The sequence below is a fragment of the Perna viridis genome, chromosome 3 (genome assembly GCF_037379345.1).
Source record: "Perna viridis isolate PV_CMFRI_1.1 ecotype Kerala chromosome 3, ASM3737934v1, whole genome shotgun sequence".
Classification (NCBI taxonomy): domain Eukaryota; kingdom Metazoa; phylum Mollusca; class Bivalvia; order Mytilida; family Mytilidae; genus Perna; species Perna viridis.
The window spans coordinates 9,253,911-9,277,757 of NC_142447.1; the positions used below are offsets into that span (position 1 = coordinate 9,253,911).

Consider the following 23,847-nt stretch of genomic DNA (forward strand, 5'->3'; position numbering starts at 1 on the left):
AACCTCGAAAAAAACAAAATATGTCGAGCCCTTTGTAATCTTTTTGTCACTCTCCAATTAAAACTATACAATGAAAAGCAGTAAAATTCAAAGTATATTTTTAGAATGAAATAAATATGTGGCTTCTCATGCAAATACATAAACAGGCGTACAGATCTTAATCTATATACCCGATACGGTGATGGATATAAATATACCGCCAGAAAACTCCATGTTGAACAGTGAGAGATATGAATATTAGGCACGAGACCGCAATTAATTTTCAAGTGCATTTCAATATACACATTTGAGCAGATTAAAAAAATTCCACCGGTGCAAACTGAATAAAACTTCTCTGGCCTAAAGATATGTACAAACAGGATTTTATATATAAATTGTAAAAAATTTTACCATCATTTTCTGAAATTAATACATATAATTTGGAGATGGGGTAAACATGACAAATGAACTGAGTTAAAAGTCCTAAATCTTAACCTTCTTCCATTGAACCAAATCACAACTTTTAGTCAGAATTGATTAATGAAAAAAAATCCCATGTAATTTTAACCTATTTTCTACCAATTAGAGGCAAAACTTCAGCAAATAAGTTTCCAGTAAAAATATAAAAAAATGTGGAAGGTACCTACTACCAAAGTTGGAAATATATTACCAAGGGAATTAATTATGTTCTCGTACCTGAAGATTCAACTCCTCGGTATATAAATTGGTATAAACTTTTGAATGACGACGTGCTTAAGTAATAATTCACACACATCTTTTGTAACACATGCTAATAAAAATAAAAATAAAACTCAACTTCATTTTATATCTTCCAAATTATTTTCACATTATTGTATCATACTTGGAGTCTTGAAAAATCTTACCTTCTGTTGTTTTTCCCCATGTAGCGATAAGCTTAAACATGAAACAAATGTTAGAGTAGAAATATAAGCGTCCGTGTAAATAGAAAAATGGACAAACTTGTAAAAAACGACCTCTTTAGAATGTTTTAACCACAAATACTTTTGATCATGAAGATTAAAAGGTATCTATCAACATTAGCATGTCAGCCCTTGAAATACTGCTTAAACATCACAATTGATACTGAACTGTTTTAATCATTATGTTTTGATTGTTAACCAGTTTTTGTATTTATTGTTTGTGGTTCTTGAGAGGAACTATGATAATAACTATTTAAAAAATGAAATATGTTGCATAACTAATATATATTTTTTAAATGTTGAGTTATATAACAATGGGTTTGCTTTAATCGTTTTCACAGCAACACAATGATTTAATAAAAGAAAACATACTAAGCAAGTGTACGGTGGAAAGGAATAGCTATAGACATCACAAGGAAACGATGAAATAGAAAGCGCATCTCTCAATAGTCAAACGGCATAGAGAGATTTTGATGACTCGAGCCATTAAACCACAGAATTTTTCGTTTATCATGGTTTGAATTAATATATTCTATTTATAATAGTGTATAGATACTCATATAATGCAATACATGATCCACATCGATAAATTGTAACTATTGAACAATTTACACAACAAAATTAATGCAATTTAGTTCTGTTATTTTTACGATACTACACTTTATTTATGCAGGTACTTTATACTTGACAGTCTGTACGTTCATTGCATCACACGAAGACAGATTGCCGCATTTTACAAAAACAATACAAGAAATTGAAACTGCTCTTTTTTTTTAACTTTCTGCACACATAGCTATGATTAAAGATAATAAGTTTTAAATAAAATGTGTGTTTCCCACTGAACGACGTAGGTTTTGTGGTTAAACAGTTTATAAAACAAACATGTAAATACGAGCATCTGGTCATACGAGTCATGACTAAACTGTGTGATAATGTAATAATCTTATAATTACTTTGTTGTTGTTTGGAGATTGTGGTTTCGAGAATAGTTTACACTGAAGAGTTTTAATTATTACATACACCTCATTTTCTCGGGCGTTGAAAGAATCGTCTACAATTCAAACACTTGTTCGTTTGCTCTAAGTATGTAGCGAGAATTATTGGGTTTGTTTTGTCTATGAAGCTAAGGATATATTATTATGTGAAAAACGTGCAATTACAGACGTACTTTAAAACCCTCAAAAACAACATTCTGATAGCAAAGGACATCATTTAAAACTGTTGCATAATTCAGAGTTAAGTAGGTGCTTAATTATGTAATTACAGTATATCAGTTTCTAGACTATATGTGATCTCAAATCCTTTGTATCATTACATGTTAAAAATACTCGATATCTGCATTATATCTCTATTAACTCAGCAATTGGAAGTCAATTAACAAGTGTAGTACAGACACGATGGAATGTTTACGAGAGTTAGTCTTTGATATGTTAACACGTTTTACTTTATTTTATTTTTAAAGAAGGGATCATTAATGTTACGTTCCCAGTACCTAAAGATGCATTTTAAGCATATATATATGCCGAACTCGTACCGCTGTGACATCTATGGCAACACCGCCTACACATAGTCCAGCGCCCTAGACCACTCGGCCAGCTAGGCTATATGAAAATATTTTTGAGATGCTTATATACTTAGCTATGTGTGTATATAAATCTTTGCTACATGATTATCGTTGTTTCCATTGTATTCGTATCAATGAATCGGTGATGAAATAGAAATGTTATTAATAATGAGACAACCATTCTAGTTGTCATAATTAATCACAGCCTCTAAATATAGAGCCCGGCTCGAGATTAAGGGATTCTGACTTCGATAAAATTTTGTTCTACTTCATTTTCAATTTCACAGTAAGAAAATCAAGATATAAAATTTAGTTTTACCTTCTAGTTATCAGTTTGTTAAAGAAATTTAAGTATTCGCGGTTTTACAGATAAGACGAACAAAATAAAAGTACAAAATAGTTTTAATTTATAAAAATGTGTACTGTACATACAATTACTTTAGGCTGCATACAATTAGTTTTGGCTGAAAATATTTTTTGTTACTACCTAAAATATGGTGGTCAAGGTAACGCGATATTCTCGAACGAATGAAGATAGGACCACTGGATAGGACATACGTTAATATGAGAGCAAGGCACATATAAGTTGGATATTAAAAACCTATATCTTAGATCGAAGTAAACCATTCCAACAACCGATCAAGTGTGTATTCCGGTATTTCATGTTTTAACGGAGAAAACTTGTGTCGAAGAACTGTATTTTAAGTAATCAAGTGTCATCAAACGAAATAGCATTTAAAGCTTTATTCAATCTGCAGAAGTTATCGCTTGCCTATCTACAGTAAAAAAAATCACCAACAATTCGTATGCTTTGTAATACTGAAAAAGTTTGCGATAGTGCTTGTTTGCTTAAAATGCATCCCGCTGTAAGAGACAATTGTGTTGAGAAAAACCACAAATGTCGACATTTCCGATAAGTAGGTAATAAAAATGAAATATTTCACTTTTCGGGGGTATAGTACTAATTACTGTTTCGTTAATTACCAATGGGGTACAGAGGTGCAAAAGAATGCCTACTGTTAATTCGACACAATTATCAACAAATCTTTTCCCTTTTTGTCATTATGATTTAGGTGACATAAAACGTTTAGATAAGAAAACTGCTATGCTTTAAAGACACATCCTTGAGCAGTTTTTGTCAAGATTTAGTCAATGATTCTAAACAAAATGCCAAAAAAATGTTATACAATAAAAGAAGAGAAGTCATTATGCTAAGTCATAATGGGTATCAAATTATCAAAAATTAAACATTTTTCGGTATTTGTACATCCTATTATTTTCTCCCATCGAGCTACACGCAAGATTGTAATAAATTAATATAACTATGTTGAAAATTAATATAATTTTCATGATGAATTAAATTATTGTATATATTATCTTATATAATGATATGCAACCGATCTGTTAAAAATGTTTAGACAAGACGATGACTTTTCTTCACCTATCTTGAATACAGAAAATGTGTTAATCTTCATTATTTCTCCATATAAATATGAAATAATTGTTCGCGCTGAAATGAAAACATCTAATGATCTTATGAATGAGATAATGTTCTTCTATTTGGTATTTATCCGTTAGAAATCACGCTTTGTTGTATAAAACTAAGAGTACAAGGTAGAAGCATGTGAACACATAGCAAAAGAAAACTTGAAAAAAAATATGTACACAAACTGGACAGGGGTCAAATAACTTTAACTATCATTTCTAATTAATTACTATTCTTTATTTCGTAGATTAGGTTAAATTTACAAACTTATGGCTGCAGTACTTTAAAAGTACACTAAGGCTGATTTATTTCACGCTTGATATTCGATACATGGACTTTAAGTGATTTGTGAAAGGTACTTCATAGCATATTACATTCTAAGAAGGCATGTTCAAATCCATCAAATTTGATAATAATTCTCTAATTTCATCTTCAAAAGACTAAGTAGAGTTCATGCAGCTGCAAGAATTTTCAGCATTCGTTGCTCCAGTAGCATGTTTGTGTTTGCGCCTGCTTCCTGTATCATATTAATCTATTTAATGATACAAACTAGCTGGGGAGAACTTAGACGCCCAGAAACATTCCAAGCTCCTTTCCCTTTTCATCACCCAACAAAAAAAACCAAAAAACTTTATATAAACTGAACACTGAATATCTAAAGGGCTGAAATTAATCCTTATCAAGATCAAAATCGTATGACCCCTTTTAGCTCATTATAAGACTCTTTGAAAGAAAGGTCTTTTATTACACAAGTCTCGTGATAGGGAAGGTAGAGGTGTTGCATTGCAATTTATACGAAATTGTCTAACAAAGCAAATTATCATTCATTACAAGACATTACAGCCCCGTAATATTAACTTACATTGCAGTTAAATGCTATATATAGAGATCTATATTTGACAAAAAAAGACAGAAAATTCCTATTTTTAATGCGTCTGTGTACTTTAAAAGGAGTATACCATAATGTGAAATTTTGACGCGGAGTTCGTTTGCTACATTTGTCAATTTTGATTCGATTGTACTGAGATATCTCTCAAGTTACAATAGGAACAAAGTTTTTTTTCGAATATCACTGTTCTAATGTCATAAATTCACAGCTGAAAGGCAATTTATTGTAATAATTACAAATAAACGGCTTTTTGAAGTAATTAAGTATGAAGTTTAATGAACGTTTGGAAAATACTTGCATTCCTACACGGTTAACTAGGTCGAAGAATGCAAAAAAAAATGCTTATTCTGAATGAAGTGTATTTTATGACGTGCATTGTGTGTCTTTTGACAAAGATCTTTTTATTGTGAAAATTTTATACAAGATATTTCATAAACAAAATTAAGTTTAAATGTACTTTTGTTAATATGTCAATAAATTGTGTAATTATAGTTGTAGTTTCGGTTTGTGCAAATTTCTTGCTTAAATACAGAATGGATGTGACCCGAAGTAGATATTAATTATCTATTTATCATTTGAATTACTTAAATTCTTTGAATTCATAAGTTTTCATTTACGCTCTATTCCAATAGGCTAATAGGTTACATGTAAAGCACATAGCATTATAGTATGACTGAAAGCTATCAATTGGGAATAATTATTCATAATAACCTAATTATGACCCTAAACCTCCCAACTCTGTTTATACATTCACTCTTTCAGATGTATCTTTTCTACTCGAGAATAATAGATGTGTTTAGATCTAACAGATAATTTCGGCCAATATTTGCCAAAGACGCGTATCATACAAGCAAATATGCAATGAAAGTTTGTCTTTACAAATTGTTGAGTAATCGACTTGGTATTAACAACCAAAATCTCAGGAAATTATTTCTTTTATATATTGTGGTTAAAGTGTTTGACAATTTGAAACAGTATCGTTTCAAAATACGGTAATTGATTGTTAGTCGTTGTATTTAAAATCCCCAAACTCATTCAAATAGTTCAGAAAATAGTTTTAACAAATTGACCTAACGCCGATCAAAGCTTTTGGGCATTCAAAACAAGTCAGTCACGGACGTTACCCGCCCAGCGTTTTAAAGTCTTAAAAAGAAGACGGTCTGCTTTCATCTTTGCTGTGCATTTTAATAGATTAAGTATCTAAATCATACGCTTTATAAGCCTCAAATGTAACGTAATTAGAATTGGTTGTATCCCCTTGTAGTGCTTGATTCAAAATGATGTTGTTTTAGATTAAATAGTATTGTTTTCCCATTTATTTGTAATGCAATCTGTCTATAGACCTTTGTTTTAAAACTGGAATGAATTCCAAAAGTTCTTGAGATATAGTAAGCGTTTAGTTCGGGTAACGTGCACTTTACTGTTAATCCTGTCGATGACCAGCTCTTGTACATAATCGAGTTAAACTACAATGGTTTTTACTTGTCATCATTCTATCATGGATACATTAACCAAAATATGTAACTTTAGTACGACGTTTTTACGATTGACACCGGTTTGAACGCAGCTTCAGACTGAAGTCCACACTTACTTTAACGATGGGTTGTCGCTTTCTCTAATTTATTTTGTTCTGATTCTACGCAATAATTCAAGTATTGCAATGATTATTTTATTGCAATGGCAGTATGAAAAAAGCAGGTTTACATTTATACCGAAACATCAACAATGGGAAAATTCAAATTTCTGAAAGTCCAAGTAAGTGGCCTGAACGTGAACATTGCGAACAAAGACGATCTACACATACACATTATAGCGAACCAACTGAAATAGATAACAAAAAAAATGAAAATAAGGAAAACGACGTAATACAAAAAGTAATGCACTAGCAATTGGTACTCCAGCAAAAAGCCGGGAGTGATAGCAGGGGCTCCAGAGGGTAAGCATGTCTTGCACGACCAATAGTACCCGTCATATTGTAAATGAATCGAGTAATAGTTAAGTTTGGTTGTATTTGATTTACTTTTTCACAAAACACGCTCATTTTTCATTTTGTACCTAATTAGGAAAAATAATCAGCACCGTCAGCAATGGAAAACAAATGAGTAATATATAACTGTCGAATGACATTTTAACGCTAATTTTGTGTAAAATGCATTATACATTGTAAGTAAACCATCATTTGTAGAACTCGAATTTGAATAATTTACTCCGAGCTACGTTTTTTTATAATTATAAATAGGATACGTAATGTAAGTACTGCGTATCATAAGTACCTTTCTGTGTAAGAATCCGGCAATGGGTCAGGACATCAATTTTCTCAGTTTGGTCTTGTATGCCTCAAATACATTCAATGCATATAGAAAACAACCGAAAAGCTATTTTTATCCTTAAACATCCATGACATAGATATTTTTGACTACTTATAAATGGAAAAAGTGCTAGAAGTTTTTTCCGCCATTTTCAATAGTGCATTTCAACTCAATTTGACCTATCAATATCTTGTAAAGGCAAACTTTACAAACATTTTTATGGTTGTTTCTGGAAGTCATGAAGTATAAATACTTGGATAATGCCATAAAATCTCTGCGTTTTTTCTTCATGTGCCCACGCCTTATACACATTTTGCCTGATTCTTAAACAGAGAAGTACTTAAATACATATTTAAAGCAATCTACCGAAGCAGCAGTATACATGATTTATTCATCTAAATATATAACCTTTGACAATTTTATTAGCACTTTTCCTGCTGATACACCAGCCAAGTAAATTAACATTCACACACCCACTAAATATAATTAGGCTAAGAAAGAAGTCTCGTCTAGAATTTTCTGGAGACATTTACGTGCTGACAATCTCGTTCCGCTGTACTATATGTGTTGCCACTGAAGAAACTATTTCAGCATCAATCTAATTACAATTGTTTAAAGAAGAAAACAAAGACAACATGAAACGTCTACTTGAAGAGGTAGACCTAGGGTAAGGGACACAACTCTCACAAATCATTGGAACGCTTGTATTTAGTATTTTACATCAATTTCATGTAAACATCAATGTAACTTGGATTGATTTCATTCTGTTCCAAAAGAAAGCTTGATAGGCATAGGATACACACATATCACTGATTTTCAAGAGTTACACCCCTTTATCCCAGGTCTACCGCCTTTAGGAATAGGCCAACCTTGAAATCATACATAGTGTTTTTTTCAACCTCCTTACTAATAATAAATAAAGTCTGTATATTCCGGCAGGGATTTGAGAACGATAGAAAAATGAAAACTGATGTAAGAGGTTTGGAAAGTTGAGTGAGAACGGAGGGGTTTTACAGTGATTTGTAGTTCAAAAATGTCGGAAAGTGTTTTTTCAATGAATTCACCAAAATTGTGTTTACCCTTACTCACTTACTCTCCCAACTTCTATAAGATACAATATTTAATCTCATTTTTTTTTATCAAAAATGTTACTTCTCAAAACTTCGTGTTACAATGTATATCCAAGTGAAATTGAATGTTGAAATTTGGTTTAATAAGTTGATATTATTTAGAATTTTACCGAAAGAAAATAACAGTCGTTACAGGAAAACCTTCCAACAACAATTACTTATCAATTAAAACAAAGCTTTATAAATTAAAAATATCATAACATCTTTTTTTCCAAATTTGAACCCACAAGGAGCAAAGGGAGTATAATATGGGTAGAAAGAACATTATTGATACAATAAGAATAAACCATAGTACTAGCTAGGTAAATTGGTACAGATATACATAGGGCGGTTAAAATGAGATAGAAGATATCAAAGATCAACGTGCAATTAATTAATTACTGTACCAATCCCCTTTAAATCAATTGCCCGATGACCCCTATGTATAAACTTGGCCCCTCTTTCATCTATCAAGGCAGACATCTTACAACACATCATTAAGTAGGGCGGGAACTAGTATTTTATCTGAAATAAACGGCAACTCTTCCTTTTGAACAGTAACACAAGAAGATTATTTTTAAATGACTTCATATTTTTCATGAATTATTTCGCCTTTTTCAGTGTTTTTTCAGTATATTGTACAGCAGGCCATTTTCACAATATAAAACGAGTTAAATTCGCACAGGCTTCAAAGACAGGAAATAATTAAGGAACAAACAAATTTTTTTTAATGAGTGTGCCGGTTGAGTAATTAAAACATCTCTTTTTTAAATGTTAAAAACGTACACTTCTTTATGATAAGTAATCAAAGGTTAGGAGTAATGGAAGTCAACCATCATATAAAAAAGAGAATGTTATACCTAAAATGTAAAAAATACCATAAACATGTAAATGGCAGAAATACTATACCGAACTGAAGGACTGGAAAAAATATCACAGACAATTGAAAGTTGGAAAATAAAGGCCAGAAAGGAGGCAGAAATACCACAGACAACTGAACTCAGGCGTAAATAACACAGACAGCTGAATTAAGGCGAAAATGCCAGAGGGAACTGAAAATCAGAAATATAATAATAAAGGCTAAAATACTATAGAAAATAAAAAATAAAATTCTAAATAAAATCTAAGGTCAAGAATGTTCAGCACAGGAATACCTTTGCTTCCGTTCAAAGAAGTACTGCATTGTGGCAAGGCACGACAGCGCTATCTAACACAGCAAAAACCAACTATATTTATCAGTACTTATTATCTTAGTAATCTTTCTCTATAAATATATTCATGATGTAGAACCGTGACATTCGGAGATAAGTATGAATGACCTATACATTATAACATTGTGCCAAGTTTATTTAAACTTCAAACTAGACAAGATAAAGAACTTGGCAAGACCTATATAATTGCTAAATTAACTTCTTTATCATAATTACCCCTAAAGTGGATCTCATTTCATTGTATTCTATATTGTCCATTATATAGTCGCTTTTATGTTGCAACATCGGTCCCGTCACGTATATTTCGTCAAAAAAGATGTTATGGCTGTAATTTAATGGATAATTTATGTGGCTTGTTACTGAGTTTTAATATCCTGTTTTTTACTTCGTTAGTAAACTATCGAATTTCATAAATGCATCTCTCTTACTTTTAGATTCTCACGAAAATTACGCAAGATGATGCTTTCTTTGTATTAGGGCGACAACGCTTGGAACTCCATTGAGACGACATGACAACTCAACCGAACCTTCGAAAACAAATATGACTTCTTCGAGGCAAATAATTTTACGTATATTAAGTCTCTGTGTGCATGAATGTCAGAAAACATCAATATAATAAAATATAGCATATTAGAGTATGTCGACTCCATGAAAAATGGCAATTGTTACTTTACTGAAATTTCTACATCAGAAGTAAAATGATAAAGTGGTAAAAATGACTATGATGTAGAGAAAGTCACAATAAGTTTTTAGATGAAAAATGCAAACCCAATTGACATTTGACTTTTTAACCCTGAAGTTTGAGAACTTTGATAAATGTCATTTTAAAATATAATTGTATACAACAAACAAGGTTTTTTTTAAGTACTCAAGTGCCTTGCCAATAACCAATGAAGAACTTTACTTAAACCTGCTCTAACACCTAAATAAATTGCTTCCCATGGAGCAGCTTAATATGACCCTACAGGTCGGACCCAGTATATTTGGGGCAAAGAAGGACACACCATTCAAAATTTGATATAGACTTCAATTTTGATTGTGATTGGACATTTGACAACACCTGATAAGGATTTTGACCAATATCAAGTGACCAACTTTGTACCCTTTATTCCTATATGGTTCCAGTCACATCCTCAAAAATCAAACCCAACCTTTCTTAGTCATAAACATAAAAGAGATTCAAGTTACCATATTGATATCAGAAAAATGCTTGTTCCTGGCCCTTTTTGGCTCCTATACTAATTCCTAACTGGTTTAGGTCACAACCCCAAAACTTAATTCCGGCCTTCCTTGAGTGGTGTGGTACAATTTCAAAGTGATCCAATCACTATTAGCCAACTTGTCCTCCGGAAATCAGCAAAATGCATGTTTCTGGTCCCTGGCTACAAACTGTTCAATTCTAGACCCCCAAAGCAATCAGAGGAAAGAGCCATTCCATTGTGCAACAACAAAATTTTTAATTTCCCATCATGTAAAAATAATTATGGCTGCCCTGTTTTATTTTTCTTTTGATTAGCACACTCAACAAAATAAAGAAATCAATTCTCCAAAATGTTTAACGACAATACCTAGTTTAATATAAGGCAGTATTTCAGAGAATTCTTTTTCAGATTTTACCATATTAGATGTCAATAAAATGCTTCACAGACCACAGAGGTCAAATCCTGCACAGAAGGGGCAAATATGAACACAAAATTCAAGCTTGATACAGCTTTGAATTAAATTGGGAGAAAAAGTGTATGAATTTAAAAAAAAAAACAACTCAACAAAGTTTCATGAAAACTGCTTGAAGCATTTTGAAGTTATTGTGCAATTATGAGGAAACCCAATTTTTAAGAATAAATTCCAAAAACTCAAAAATGCAAAATAAGACTGCATTTCACCTGAAGAGGGGACTAACATCAATAGTAATTAACTTTTTTCAATGATACATGGTAATGAGTACAAGCACTATTAAGTTATAGTCCAAAAATAATTAAAGCCCCCCTTTTTTAGAACAAAGTCCCATAACTTTAAATAGTAAAATAGGAAATAAACAACATTTGAAAAGGAGCTTACATCAATATTAATATGCAATGCACCAAAGTTTCATTGACAGAGCTCCGAAAATATAAAATCAAACAATGTTTTGTATGAATAAAGTCCCATAACTCAAAAACAAAAGAGCTGAAATTTAATAGAAATATACAGGAAGCTCACAACAATAGAAATTAACAATTAACAAAATTTTCACAAAAAATAGTGACAGTATTTTTGAGTTAATGTGCAAAAATGTGAATGAAAGACAGACACTGGTATACCATAATACTTCCTGCCTAGACAGACGAACAGACGTGTAAAAAGGAGGATGGCAAGAGATGATCTATTTGTGAACTTAATACAAGTACTCACAAACTCATACATATGCTGTAATAATATAAAACAATGTAACAGATTTATTATTTTATTGTTTTATATATTCCAACAATTATTTTATGCATATTGAATAATTGTTTGAATATATACATTACATAAAATATATTAATTATCTCTACAACAATTAACAAGCATGATTCTTTCTAAACTTTAAAATATTGCACAGAAAAAATAGTTTTAACAAAATCGAAATTTCTTGGTCCCATTCATGGTGTCACCTACGTAAACAACAATTTTTCAAGAAAACAGAATGTCAACTTCCTTCCTGAGTTGTTCCCCTTTGTCACCAGCTTTGGAACAGTAATACTCAGCTCCTTTTCTGAATCCCAAATTCAATAATAACCTAGCATATTCCAGGTATATAGCCTCCACAAGGGAAACTGAAAGAAAATCACCTTCTATTTAGAAAATTTAATAATACTGAGGTCCCTAAGGGGGTATCTGTACATCAGAAATGTCGATAATTTCATTTGTAGCTACATTTTTTTAAATGCACTTTTTCTCACAGTTATATGTGCCAGTTTAAATGCCTAGCATTGTCATGGCTGCTACACTTTCAATTCATTCAAAAGGGCTATAATTTTCCATTACAAACTAAATAGCAAGCAAGTTGGCTTTTACAAGGAACTGTCTATCCAGAATCAAAGATGCTGTGGTTTTAGAGTATTGAAATTCTGTTGAATAATTATTCCTATATTTTTTACATACTTTGGTAGAACTTATCAGTGCTGAATTCAGCTTCTGATTTCAATATTTTTTTGGTTTTAAGTACTTATTTTATATACTTTATTTTATAATCTTAAATTTCCCATAAAGTTATTTGGTTCTGATGATGCCGATGAGAGGTTATTGTTTTAAATACAAGTATAGAATACCTAAATATGCAATATTTATTTGACAGGTCTTTCTGTATTAAGCAACATAACAAAAAAAAATAGGGCATTAATGAATCATTAAGTGACATCCTGCCACAGTATGTAAAACAAGAGGCTCCAAGGAGCTTGGATCGCTCACCTGTTTAAATTTTTGCCTTTCAAGAGCAATAACTCTAATAAGGAGTTGTCCAACAATTCTGACTCCACAAAGACTTTGGTAGAACTTATCATAAGGATCATTTCATCAACTGAAAGTTTCATTCTATCTATTATAATTTTCAAGATATTGGCTAAAAATTGCTAAACATAATTTTTCTCCTCTTAAGGGCAATTACTCTTACAAGGAGTTGTCTGACAACTTTGATCCCTTGGAGACTTTTGTAATCCTTATAATAAGGATCATTTCAGCAATTGAATGATATTAGCTAAACCTAAAGGTTTTGGAGATATACGCTCAAAACTACTGTCCGATCCCTATGTTCTATTTTTAGTAACGATGGTCATGTTTTTTAACCAATCAAAAATCTAAACACTCGTTTTGTGCAGGATACCCTAAAAAACAAGAATACTAACTGTCATTGAATTCTGCATAGTAGTTTCTGAGGAGAAGATTTTTGAAAGAAGTAACATCAAAAACAGCAAAAAAAAACATCCAAAATGGGCAATAACTCCAACATGGGTCAACAGATTTTCACCAAAATTTGACCACAGATAGATCTCATCATGCTGAATAATTGTCAGAATTTAGTTAAACCCAACAGTTTTGGAGATATATCCAAAAAACTACTGTTCAACCCCTATGTTCTATTTTTAGTAATGGCAGCCATGTTTCTAATGGATCAAAAATCCAAATGGTCATTTTGTGCAGGATACTCTAAGGAACAATCATTATGTTTTATGCAAATCTATTCAATAGTTTAGGAGAAAAAGATGTTTGAAGAAATTGTTGATGGCGACAGACACCAAGTGATGACAATAGCTCACATGGCTTATGGCCAGGTGAGCTAAAAAGGAAAATGACAAACAAACTGCATTTTGGATTTTGGTGAAAACTGAACTAAACCTGTATTTTATGTAATAAACAAATGTCCAAAGTTTAAAAAACAATCACAGATCAGTTCTAAAGTTATCATCTGGGAACAGACAGATGGACATACAAACTACTTTACGAAGGGTATCACATAATACCTTGCTGCTTCGTGTGGCAGGATATAAATACATAAGTTGTAGAAAGGTTTGACCAGCTGATCACTTTCATCACATTTTCAATAATTAATATGAATGTTTTAACAAAATGAACACATACCTGTATCATCAGATTTCATGTCTAACAACTCAAACTGGGTACAGGCTTCAGCAAAACAAGCAGCCCTGTTAAACTGTCTCATTCCATACAACATCTCTAGTACCTTTACAAACTGACCTAACGATAACTGCACCAATACAGCCTTACTCTAAAAAAAAAAAGGTCAGAAACACATTCCATGCTTTGATATTTTTATGTTTTTGAAGAGTTAATACAACTCTAGGATAAGTAATCTGAAAAAAAATTATCATTCAAGGTAAATGGAGTAACTTATTATTACGCAATTGTAAGAATATGTAAGAAAATAATTAATATGTTTGTCAAGGCAATTTATAGATTTTCAACAAGTTTGCATAGTCTCAGTTACATTCGATTAGACAATTCCAGTTAGAATCATATTATTTATTGAGTGCAATAATTATTTCAACTTAGTCATTTTAATTTTAATAATTTTTGCTATTTCAAGCAAATTTCACGATAATAATGTTCCATAATGTGAGTTTTAATTATTGCATTTGAAAGTCAGTTTCATTTTTTGCAATAATAAAAATATCTCAATAATTTCAGAATTAACAAAATGCATTTCATTCCTATGTTTAAGGTACTCCCAAATTCCTACCTCCAAGCTCGTAAGAAACAACTATATACACACATAAATAATAACAATAACAGTAAATGAACTGAAGGCTTACCTTTTGGTTAACATGTGGACTACACAGATGATCAACCCATCTCTTTGTCACTTCAGCAAAATCACTGTAGTTTAATGTAGACTAAACACAGAAAAAAAACATTTATTGTTAGCATATATATGTTCATGACATAATATTTTACATTGCCTTTATAATCCTAAGTGAAAAAAAAACCTTCTGTACTCGATTCATGTGGAAAAATAACAACATACAGTAAAAGGTTCAAAGGATTACAACCATTATAAAGTATGGCCAAAACAAATATACGTCTGTTTCCTAATTCTGACCAACCCTAAAAATCCCAGACCTAGATTTTGTTCCTTCAAATTCTGGAAAAAATCTTTTCTGATTCGATCCGTATCCCAATTGCTCCCTGACTCCCTGTAAAATCTGGATCCTCATTCTACTATGTCAAAACAATCAAAATGGCTGCTTTCAATAAAGTTGTTCTGTATTTCACATTTAAGAAAGTCAATTTGTCTGCTGAATTTTTTATTAATCAATGTTATTGGTAAACACGTTGCACATATTCCTTCAAATGCAAAACTGACTAAGATTAAACTGGTACCAATTTTTACCGAAACCAGTTTAACTTTTCACAAGAGGGTAATAGACAAAACATTATCACCCTTTGATACATGTGATAGAGCAGAATATTACCCTAGTATTGAACCAATCAAAATTCAGCAAATTGACATGAAGTATAAAGTATGAAGTATAAATAATGTTAATTTTGCATCCAGTTTCTCACTGGAAATAGATGAAGTTCTCAGAGAATTCTCCATCCTCATAGAGGTGTAGGGCATCTTGCTGTCTGATAATCAAGGATGATTTTACAAGGTCAAAAACATAGCCAAAATTGGCTTTTCGAGGTCAACAAACAAAGCAGAAATTGGCAAAATCGGAAGTAAATATACAATAAAGAAGAATCGAGACAGTAAAATCCGGATTTCAAATAAAGGAAATCTGCTAAAAACAGAAAAAAAAATCATCCCTGGATAATATTCAATATGACAGCAACAGCTTTAGTCTAAAAATAACATTCATAGGAATAAAAAGGAAAATAATTAACATCATCCATAAAAATTGAAAATGTCTTTCAACACATGAAAATAACAATGTATACCTTAGCCAGCCACACAGCCTGGTCCCATTCACTGTAGGTCTGTAGATATCTACAGGCATCTAAACCCTTCTCTATCAGACATAATAACTGTACACCCTCTAAAATAATAACCAAAACAGAATAACCTAAATTCTGGTTCTAATGTTAACATAATAGTATCGTGGAACAGTCAACATAGTGGAATTTTCTTTAGTTTTAATTATCATTAATTAAGATAATGTAATAGTTCTTAACTTATATTTCCACATGAAATCATAATTTTACCCAAAACATTGCTGCAGTCTGTAACTTATTTTCCTTGCTCCTCTCTCCAACCTGAAATTCTGGACCTGCTCCTGACTATCCTACCAGACTGTCACAAAAAAACAGTTGATGGCCAGTCTAGGGGCCTTCAATGAATGATACGAAATTTTCTTTTCTATTTTTAAAAACATATATTTTATTTTTGGACATTTTAGATGAGTTTAACAAATGCTTACCTGCAAGTTTTCCATTAGCTATCAAATTAGTAGCTACCAATTTAATGGTACTTTGAGATGCTCCAGAGAATCTTATGCTGGCAACCAAACAGGCCCTGTAATAAAAGTAATCATTAATTTTCTGATTATATAAACACATTGATTAAAGACTTTAATAAATTAAAGACTTCAGTTATGTTTTGTTTCCTCATTTATCAATGTTGATTCTAATATAATGCAAAACTCATTATCTACAATTAGTTCTGTAAAGTTCTTCTGACATTTATCATCTAAATACCATCTTAGAAACATTAACTTTATTATTTAAGACACAAAACTATACTTCAGAAATTTTTCCTCACTTATCATCATGGAAAAAAACAAATAAGCCAAGTGTCAACTTATTTTTTTTCTATTTATGATTTTTGAAATTCCATCATTATAGCTATCAAAATAGTTTGAATGTTACCTGTACATAGATTATCTTAAAGAGAAACAGCAATGAGAAATCAAACAGTGCAAAAACATTAACAAACATAAAAAAAAAGAATAATAATGAATAACTGAATAAGTCATTCGACTACTGTGAAAGTATAACTTACCTTAAACAATCTGTGTAGTACACATCATTCTCAGGTTCTGTCTCAAGAAAGAGCTGTACAGCTCTGTCTGTCTGTCCTAACATAACATAGCTCTCGGTACATTTCTTTGTATGATCATACGTAGTCCTCTTACTGTCATGTAATGCTACTCTATCTAGCTGGTATTTCTGCCAAGAAAATGATGTTTTAGCTCAATTTATTTACAGCAAATGCGTTTCCAATTAACCACCTACTTGTTGGGTTGGGGTTAAATTGTGAATTTTTCTCAGAATTTTACCTGGAGTTATTAGAATCCATCAAATTAATATTGATGACAACAAATCTTCAAATATTATTTCAGTTACCTCCATTCCATTTCAATGCTACTGTTGAAAATGTCAGAGAAAATGGCAATTAAAAACCTTTAAAAACCTTTAAAAAAACCATACATGTACCTGTTAACCTTTAGAACAGTAGATAAGTGAGATTCTCCTTCACTGACACCATCTTATAGGGAAGATTATTAGTTAAAAGCAATTTTCTATGTAAAAACTTATTTATTTTCACAGAATGAGTAGTAATTTTAACCAAAAATATCGCAAAAATCTTACATTTTTACTAGGGAGACTTTTGGGAGAAGTTTTTTCATTGATTTTTTGGGAGTCTCCCCAATGTGGAAAGGTTAATTGGTATGAAATAATGGCAGCAAATGTTTAAAAAATTGGGTGAGTCAGTTACAGAATATATATCCTGAAATTTACCTTATCTAATGTAAACCATTGCTAGAATCAGTAATACCTTATAGCTAGCATTATCACATATTGTATCAAAGTAGCTCTCCAGAGGATGGCACTTGTACAGTTGTTTCTCATGAAATTTTCTCTCTTGCTCCTCTGGGTTGTCTAGAACTACCAAGTCATTTGTCTCCTTGTAGGCTGGGGTGGTTGGCACAAAGATGTCACCAGAACTAAATACAACACTATCCTATCAAAATAGACAAATAAAATGTAATAAATAGCCAAACTAAAGCATATGATATGCCCATCCTTACTGTTATGGTTCTTTAAGTTTAAAATTTGAAAACACTAAAAACTAAAGGAAACTTCTTTCCATCAACGACAAATATCATACCACAATATTATAGTGAAACCTGTCTAACCCAAACTGAATAATCAGAAAACCTGTCTAACCCAAACTCAGAACCTGCCTAACCCATACTCAGAATAATCAGAAAACCTGTCTAACCCAAACTCTGTATAATCAGAAAACCTGTCTAACCCAAACTCTGAATAATCAGAAAACCTGTCTAACCCAAACTTTAGACTTATTGTACAACACGTAAATTGATAGACAGACAAAGAGGGATTCATAAATATCTCAAAATTTGGACAAAGTTGAGAAGATAAAGGATAAATGAGATGGCAAGACAAAACAAACACACATGTAAATGTCCATTGTAAACCTTAATTTCTAAAGTAGAACATATCAATTGCATAACTAACAAGTAATACAGTTTTATCACATTAAATGAAATTAATGAAATGGACACATCTACATTTATTTTTAATTTCAACATTGTCAGTTATCAACATTTCAACAATAGCGCTACCTTCTTTGGAAGATTCACTGTAGCATGAGTAAGTTATATTTTCCTTTGATAAAGAACATTTTCCCACAATTCACACTCACCTTAATAGGGTTAACTTTCTCAGAGCAGAGGTAATATAGAGCAACCATCCAGAACAATACATCAGATTCATCGCCAAATAACCTTCAAAATAATTATTATCAAATTAAATTATATCTTTTTCACATAAATCTTAGATGCAACAGTAACAAAACTTCACCAGTTTTCATCCATAACAAAACAACCTCCTTGGGAATATAATCACAACTTAGTTATAACAGTATTCAGCTCATACAGGATGGAAATGCTTAAAATAGTGTATAATGGAAGTCCAGAATAACATGGTTCTGATAAAGTTCCGTACTTTGTTCCTATAATTAAATCACTATACATGTAGCATGCAAAGTTTGATGCTTATATCATTATCAAAATCTTCAGGAATTGGTAATTAATTCAATGAGCATATCAATATCTTACCTGGCAACATGTAAACATCTTTCAACCACACCTAGTTTACATACAGGTAAGTATTCTGTAATGTCCCTATAAAATTAAAGCTATTTTTCATGGCGTATAATTATATTGCTACCACAGGAACAGTTCTGGAGCAACAAAAACCAAGCATTTCTTTCAAATATCCCAACTATGTATCTTAATGTCCCTCTTATTCACTGTTTCATTTTCTATGATCATTTAAATTTATTGCATTCCCAACACAAATTCAATCACCAACCTCGACTTAAGTATTCACTGAAAATCGTAAACCGTGCCTGATTTCCTTAACAATTAGGAAAAGCCTAGAGAACACACGAGAATTAATAAGCTGTTCAAAGAGTTAAATTATCCAAGCCCATACGAGACCTATTCAATTTGTGTACATAACAACAAAAAATGACACCTGAAAAATATTAAAAAAAGATAATTGCAAGAGGTCTTGCAGGAAGAAACTCTCAAACGGGAGAGATTTGTGTCTCCTGCATGGGAGAAAAGATTTTTTTTTTAGGAGATCAGTCTTTTTTGCAGGAATCCCCCACAGAAAATGTGAGTATGAACACCTATGTTTTAGCCATCCTTAACCTTTCCAAATATTCAATCAAACACAAAAAAGGTTATTTTCAATATTCTGGAAATCAACAAATATTTAAATTTCTGTGCTTCTCACCAGTAATTCTTATTGGTCTTAAGCTTATTTCACACGCCAATTATTTTAGTATGTTTCAATTAATGGCAATCATGCTTTTTGTCCTAGATTATCTTATACCTTTAATTAGATTATCATTAACAAGCAAGCCAAATTATACACATGAGAATCCTATGATTAACATGTGTTAATTATCATGTATGATTTACACATGGATAGAGCAACATTAGCTGGTTAATTCATTACATACTTATCTAGAAGCTCTATCTGTTTGTTAATATCCTTTATAAGTTTGGAGTCTTCATTCCTAAAGCTGTCAGCAGGTATCTGTAGTTGGTAAGTATTGTTCCATGGCTGGTTGTGGAGGAAATACTTCATCAGTAAAGATCCTTTACTGGGAAGAAGGTGTGGTGAGAATACTGGATCTACAGCAAAATAAGCATAAATTGAATTGATTTCAAATTTGGTATATTTTAACTTATGTGAAACTTTTTATAATGAATACATTTTAAACTGGATTGAACTGCAGATCCATATGACATTGGTATTAGTTGTCCTGGATTTTTGTCAAAATTTTGAGATATTTATGAACCTTTCTTTGTCTGTCTTTCCATTTACATGTTTTACAAATTTTAAAGTCTAAAACATGTTGAGGGATTTCAATAAAAAGAAACACGTCTGAACCAAACCACTTTTGTACTTAGAAAAATAGGGATTATTTTGGCTGTTTTCTGTAAAAATATACATGTAGAATTTTGGTGCATTCATAATGGTAAGTGTTTTATTTTTGCATTATGTTCATGGTGGAATCAAACTACCCTTTATAATTATTATCATAAAAAAAATCTATAACTACCCGTGTAGTAGTAGCTGAGGTAAATGATGGACATGGTGATACCATCCATTCAATGAACAGAATATATTTATACTTCCATTGTACATGCATCTCTCCTTCATGTAATTTGGTTGAGAAGTTAAAAGTTTTGTGAAGAAAATGTTTCAAGACAATAAACCATATCAAAAGATTATTTGTAGAAAAGGTTGAATATTTGAAGTGAAAAATTTTTCAATGACTATCAACAATAATAAATCTTTAAAAAAAAGTCCACATTACAGAAAATTCCATAATGCATGTTATTTTTAATTATACCAATCATACTTTATAGTTTGTCACATTTTTCATAAGAACAAAAACACAGCAATAATTACTGAATCTACAGCAACTACCTGGCAAATCAATATCCTCTATTTTACAGTGAGTTAGTTTCAGTAATATATCACAAACAATGATACAACCATCAGCTGTGGCTATAACAGGTCTATCAGATCCCGACCAATCAATATCTGTTATCTTGGCAACTTCTTTTGGACTTTTTAATGAACTTATTAATTCCAACTGCAAAAGAAAATATTAAGAGATGATTTGAAACTGGTTAAATTATTAAGATCCAAGCCATGTTCTGGTTGGCTTGGAAACATTCACTTTTTTAAAACAAACAAGATTCCGAGAGTAATATAATTGCACATAGCATTGGAAGTACCCTAAGGATGGCATAATCAAAACAAACATTTAAATCATGACTCATCCAACAAGAATTTAAAATTTAATTTGGAGCTTTAACTCATTTGATTATGAAAAGGGTTTTAACAAAGTCAAAGATCCATAAATTCATAAAAAAAATTGCAGAGGCACCCTGTAATCCATCAAGACACACTCACTTTAAATTATCTAAACAGAGATTCTAGTGGTACATTAAATGATTCCATGCCATGTTGCAAAATAATTTATAAGAAGTAATAACAACCTAAAATGACCATAACTTTTGTGTAAAAAATCCAATAAAACTGAACTTCGAACTCAAACTTCATCTGTATTTCATGATATTCAATAACCTTTATTTTACATTAGGTAAATCAGCTATAGCTATAATGGTTGAAAAAATATCCTTCGATATCTTTTAAAGTTATCATCTGGAAACTGTTCGCAGACAGACAGACACACAACTTTTTGGAGGTTGCTGTAATTGTACTTATTTTCGGATGACAATTATATTCACGAATTCCGTGGTCATGCAATATCCACAAAAATAAGAACCAGTACATGCTATAAAAGAGAATGTCTACCATTATTCTTTAAGTAAAACCTACAATTTCCACAAAAATAAGTACCCATGAGTATGTTCATAGATCAATAATCACAAAATTAAGTATAATTACATCTCATATATTACCTAAACAATATCTCTAAGTGTTGGACTGGGAAAAAAATTCATTCGTTAATTCTAAGTCTTAAGATTTTAATTTGGTCAAACATTTTCATGACTGAAACCAAATGCATATAGCTCAAAAGTTGCCAAAAATATGGATACAATTTATGTAAATCATTAATAAAGAACTGAACTGTTTATTAACCCCTGGAAACATGATATACTTACATACTTTCTTTATAAAAATGAAAACCAAAATCTTTTGGCCTGGACTCCTTTATTATTTGTATAAAAATGAGAAAGTTCAATCCGTATAAGTAATGGAATATTTATATGAAAGTGCCTCTCAGTCAGGGAATATGTTAGAAAAGATCTACAAGCCTCTTTCATGTGTTTAAACATCATATATATTTTAAAGCTGTAGATAAAAAATCAGACAAGCCATGTTTGCATGCTCAGACAAACAACCAGACCTACTTTGAATTAATATATTGCTCATCTGTTCATCCTGGGGGCATAAAAATTATAAAGTGAAATAAGACTGTGTATATCTTTAACTTTCATCTTCGTTTCCACCCCAAAGCTTACAGTATGTAAGAATCATAAACATTTAATGTTTAAATCAATCTTTTAAAAACATACCTTTCCTTCTTTCAACTCAAACACATCCATCCCATCAGTGTAAAGAACACTGAATTTTAAATTCCCCCTCCCTGGGGCAAATCTGATCCTCTTTATCCAACCTCTCCTGGTATGTATTGTCCTACAAAACAAAGAAAGTCATAATCAGGGTTTTAGCTAGGATTTTGAGAGCTTTAGTCACTTTTGCGTAGAGCACAAACGACATGATGGGCAGCAGAATTTTTTTAAATAGTCAATAGTATCATAAACTAAAGACATAAACACTCTTAATATATTCATTTTAAGTTAACAGATACAGGCATAACAATAAATAATAAATACAATAAATGTTACAACAAAATAACTGTTATTTTCTATAAGAAAACATGTGTGTTACTTAATAAAATAAAATAGTTACTACACTGCATTAGAAAAATAGTAAATAGAAATTTTTTTTACATCATGACAAAGTTTTGATGCATTCAGTCTAAAATTAGCTACTATTTGACATAAGCTCATATTATGGTATGACCTGACACTCAACTAATAAGAGAAAATCCTCCTGTCCTTTGCCAAACACCAGACCTCAAAAGCCCTCTTCAACCTAAAACTCCTCAAATCAGAAGGATGGAGACAGATCTTTAGAAGAGGATTGATGAAACCGTGAGCCTGTTCCTAAGATAGGTCTTGATCAGATAGTACCTACTAAATCCCCTCTCAGTCATCAGAAGATAACACAGAAACTAGACAGATAGGAAGGAGGTTGGCCACATTGGCATAGTCAACTGTAGAATGTTGACTGCACGGTTGCTGCACGATATCTCTTATTGCTGGGTGGTAATTTTTTTGTGACCTTTGAACCCAGATGATGAGTAGAATTGAAGACGTTCGTAATCATTGTGATTTCGTTTCAAGAAGAAAAGAGAATCGTAAGATAAATATTTATCGTTGATACTCATAAAACATAAGGACATGATAATCAGTACCACAATGTAAATATTAACTGTCTCTGTAGCACAGATGTTTGAGGAGTCCATCGTCAGAAGATTCCCAATGTATAACAAGTGTCTAGTGCTGTCCACCTCACTCCCTGCTTTGTCCACTGTACAGTCCCTGATTCACTAGGTTAACTAGTCAACCTGTTTGGGGGATGACAGGTGGAATAATGGTTAGGGTGCTAGACTTTGAAGGCAAAGAAGGGTGGTGCATCTCATAAGTATAACACATCATTATAAGACCTGTGGTTAGATGAACATTTAATGTTTGACAAAGCCGTTAGAAATTTCCAAATCCGCAAGCAGGGCACTCGG

General features: G+C 31.6%; 1 protein-coding gene across 2 annotated transcripts in view; it reads right to left on the reverse strand.

The window, feature by feature from the left end:
• Nucleotides 1–11,915: 11,915 nt before the first annotated feature.
• LOC148620929 (WD repeat-containing protein 11-like) overlaps nucleotides 11,916–23,847 on the reverse strand; it is a 44,036-nt gene continuing 32,104 nt past the window's right edge. For both annotated transcript variants that reach the window (XM_088574827.1, XM_088574826.1), the window contains 12 exons: nucleotides 22,559–22,679; nucleotides 20,937–21,105; nucleotides 19,960–20,134; nucleotides 19,046–19,111; nucleotides 18,631–18,712; nucleotides 17,740–17,925; nucleotides 16,963–17,129; nucleotides 16,382–16,476; nucleotides 15,903–16,000; nucleotides 14,777–14,857; nucleotides 14,085–14,232; nucleotides 11,916–12,283 (listed from right to left, as the gene is read on the reverse strand). In XM_088574827.1, coding sequence (XP_088430953.1) covers nucleotides 12,141–12,283; nucleotides 14,085–14,232; nucleotides 14,777–14,857; nucleotides 15,903–16,000; nucleotides 16,382–16,476; nucleotides 16,963–17,129; nucleotides 17,740–17,925; nucleotides 18,631–18,712; nucleotides 19,046–19,111; nucleotides 19,960–20,134; nucleotides 20,937–21,105; nucleotides 22,559–22,679 — 1,531 coding nt within the window. In that variant the 3' untranslated portion in view covers nucleotides 11,916–12,140. The remainder of the gene's footprint in view (nucleotides 12,284–14,084; nucleotides 14,233–14,776; nucleotides 14,858–15,902; nucleotides 16,001–16,381; nucleotides 16,477–16,962; nucleotides 17,130–17,739; nucleotides 17,926–18,630; nucleotides 18,713–19,045; nucleotides 19,112–19,959; nucleotides 20,135–20,936; nucleotides 21,106–22,558; nucleotides 22,680–23,847) is intronic.